The 3,376-nt window shown below is 55.2% G+C and overlaps 1 protein-coding gene across 1 annotated transcript; it reads right to left on the bottom strand.

Annotated features, from left to right (window-relative positions):
- Positions 1 to 1,610: 1,610 nt before the first annotated feature.
- CHC_T00004029001 (hypothetical protein) lies at positions 1,611 to 2,995 on the bottom strand. Its single transcript, XM_005715664.1, has 2 exons — positions 2,592 to 2,995; positions 1,611 to 2,439 (listed from the first exon to the last, which is right to left on the bottom strand). The coding sequence occupies exons 1-2, from the start codon at positions 2,993 to 2,995 to the stop codon at positions 1,611 to 1,613; spliced, it is 1,233 nt and encodes a 410-aa protein (XP_005715721.1).
- Between the last annotated feature and the right edge of the window lie 381 nt (positions 2,996 to 3,376).

Raw genomic sequence — 3,376 nt, 5'->3', positions numbered from 1 at the left:
GATGCTCGGCATAACTCGCCGGCGGGTAGCCGCCCCAGCGGGGATCGACGGAGAACATCGGTTCTCCGGATCCGCGGGCGGCTCCTCCACGGTCCTGTTCGTCCGCGTACGATACGCGGTCCATCTTCCGCCTACTTACGGGGATAGGCGGCAATGCTTGGGTCTCGGACGCGAGATTCGCGCCCATCGGGGGACGGTTTCCTTCCGCAGTCCGACTGGCGTCGGCGCCAGTCGGACGCCAACCTTCCGGAGCGACGGCGCTCGGAGGTACGGCACCACCGGGCCCTCTCGTGGGGGCACCGGGCAGCCTTTCGGCCATGGTCCGTTCCATGTCACGAGCACGCTGTCGCGTAGCGTTGAGCTCGGCGGAGAGGTGCGCGAACGCACCCAACTGCTCTGCTGACGGGGACGGTCGATCGTCGGGACGTCTCGTCGAGGTCGGCCTCGTGGGGGGACCTTGCCCGTGCAGTACGGGCTGTGCGAGGCGTGAGTCTTCGACGAGCACCAGTCGCGAGTGTAACTCGTCGACTAGTGCTCGGAGATTCTCCAAGGACTGGCTGACTCGATCGAACCTCCCTTCACGTAGGGAGCGAAGCTCGTCCATACATCGCGAGTAGACGGCGTCCGTCACGTCTATACGGAGTGAAGTACGGACTTCCTCGATGTAGTCAGCTATGCGATCGAACATCGCAGCCGCTTGTCCTTCGGGGGACTCGGGCGACGGTTCGCGGTCTCGGAGACCAGCGTCGCCGTCGCCGAACGGCGGTGATGGTGCGTGCATAGCGGCCGCTCTCGGATCCGCCGGTTCGGACCGGATCGAGGTGGCGTATTCTTGACTCATCTCAACGCGTACGGACGCGGAGGAAAAAGAAAGTCTTCTCGGAAAGATCTCGGGGTCTTCTAGGTCGGGAGACCACTGTAGCATAAACACCCCCAGACGACTGGAGGTGTATGCGCAGTTCGACCTGTAGACCCCGGTTCGGAGAAGGGGTGAAGCGGGCCAACCAGCTACGGAACCGGGCTCGGGCCCGGGTAGCGGTGGTAGAGCGGGAGCGAGCAGGGACGCGCGCACGCACGAGCGGATCGACGCCTCGACGCCCCGGAGCAGCACTGGGTGACGTACCAGTGCTGACGGGCGGAGGCGGTTCCGTGCTCGCTCACGTGCTGCGCGTCCACTCCGGCTCGGCTCCGACTAAACGCGCCCGAAGAGCGAAGGCGACGTTTAGAATAAGCTGGGTCGACTGACCTTGGCGGTCGGTTGAGGACAAGCCCGTGCTTGCCCCCTTCTGCCGCCGTCGGTCCGCTCCATATTTAATATACAAAACAATCTATCATAACACTACAGTACCTCGGTACTGTAGTGGGCTACTGTAGTGCAGGTCGGCCTGCACTGTAATACTGTCAGCTATGTCGAGGCTGACAGTACACGTATTACTCGTGGTGCGTACACGCTTCGTTCGCGCGCTGTACACGTGTGCACGTGTATGCGCGTGTCCGTTGTCCCCGTGGTGTACACGTGGACACGCGCGGTTGTACTGTAGAGCTCGACGCTCTACAGTAGCTGATCTAGTTCTTGATCTGATCTAATTTAAAGCCCCAGGGGGGGGGGGTTATGCTACAGCATCCATCATCGCAAAAGCACTTGCTATGTTCGCCTGTGGAGAGTACGGCAGTGGTGGCCGACGTTCACGGCGGGGGTAACGAGGCTGTCCACTTTGGTCTGTCCTTTCGGGTTCTTCGGTGTCACTGCTGGTCACATCTGGTTTCTCAGGATAGTACGTAAGTGCCTCAAGCTGCTCGCCTGACAGAACCGGTTCATGTTGTGGTATCTCCGCCATTTCTTCACTGCCAGGATTTCCTGTGGGACCAGTTGGGGCGGAAACAGCCCTGGGGGACCCGAAAATTCCGGCAGAGACACTTCTCTTCTTACCCTTTGTGTTTCCTTCATCAACAAGGGGTGGTGCAGAATCTGGGCATTCTAAAACTTGGTCTTCTCCAGGGAAATGATCTTCGTGTACAATGACGTCCCTCGACAGTACCGCAACCCTTCTTGAGGGTATCCCTAACTTAGACTGCCTATTTTCTAGGCAGCCGACAACTATCCCCAGTTCGGATTTAACGTCTAGCTTTCGGCGGAGTTCTTTTGGAATTTGACGCCAGCCCAGACATCCGAATATCCGAAAATAGGACACATCTGGGACGCGACCGCACATAAGTTCATACGACGTCTTCCTGCCCTTCCTTGGAGAAAAGAAGTTGTTTCGAATTTTTGCCGCGTGTACAACTGCCTCAGCCCAAAATGTTTTTGGTAGAGATGCGTGTTCCAGCATAGTCGTAGCACATTCAACAATAGTACGATTGGCTCTTTCAGCGATTCCGTTGTGATTCGGAGAAAATGGTGGAGATGTCGTGTGTTCGATTCCCTTCTCTTGCAAGTAGCTTCTCAGTGCAACATATACCCACCATTGTCGCTGTGAACCCTCTTCAATTCGCATCCAAACTGTTTCTCAATCCAAGCATGATAAATGATGAAGTGCTTGAGTACCTCGCTCTTCTGAACTATTGGAATAATCGACGTGTATCCAGTACACTCGTCAATAAAGGAAACAAAATATCGAGCGCCAGAGAACGATGGGACGGACATTGGCCCACAGACGTCTGTATGAACTACTGCACACCGATCGTCAGACCGCGAATTATTTGTACGCAGTATTTCTTTGGTCTGTTTTCCTTTAACACAACTGCCACACGCTCCTTTCTTACTCTTCCGCGTCATCAAATCAAGGCCGCGGACAGCTTCCACACGAGATAGCTCCTTGATACTGTCCGTATTTACATGCCCTAGACGTGCATGCCAAAGCTTGATACCGGAACTCTCTGCATTCTCATCTTCACGATTTCCGTCCTTGCTCTTGGAAAACACAGCTGCACATGCCACGTGTTGTGAAGGATAGACTGGGGTTCCGCTGACGCGATACACGCCTTGAAATCTCATTCCTTGGAACTGCATCACACCCCCATACATGCCATTGCAACGATCTCGTTCGATGTTAATTGAATATCCACGCTCACAAAGTTTGGAGCACGAGATGAGGTTTGAGTGTAGATCAGGTACTCACAATACCCCCCGGAGAACGAAGCGCCGGTCATACTGGTCATTCCCATCCTGCAGAGTTGTCTTCAGTACGAGATTTCCACGATGGGTTGCGAACACCCTATTACCGTCCCCAAGCATGATTCCTCGGGGCTCGATCTCGTGACAGTCAACAAGCCATTGCTGACACCACACCATGTGATCGGAAGCACCAGAGTCTAGAAGAAACATATTTCTTGACTCATCATATACGTCTTTTGTATTCTTGAGAGACGTCATGGC

Source organism: Chondrus crispus, genomic scaffold (genome assembly GCF_000350225.1).
Source record: "Chondrus crispus Stackhouse genomic scaffold, scaffold_21, whole genome shotgun sequence".
NCBI classification, from domain to species: Eukaryota; Rhodophyta; class Florideophyceae; order Gigartinales; family Gigartinaceae; genus Chondrus; species Chondrus crispus.
This window is presented reverse-complemented; position numbering and strand designations above follow the sequence as displayed.

Excerpts from the sequence above, each read along its gene's own strand:
- CHC_T00004029001 (XM_005715664.1), bottom strand. The coding sequence starts at position 2,995 with ATGAGATTTCAAGGCGTGTATCGCGTCAGCGGAACCCCAGTCTATCCT. Across the intron at positions 2,440-2,591 it reads TTTGTTTCCTTTATTGACGA|CTACTTGCAAGAGAAGGGAA; the intron begins GTGTACTGGATA and ends TGCACTGAGAAG.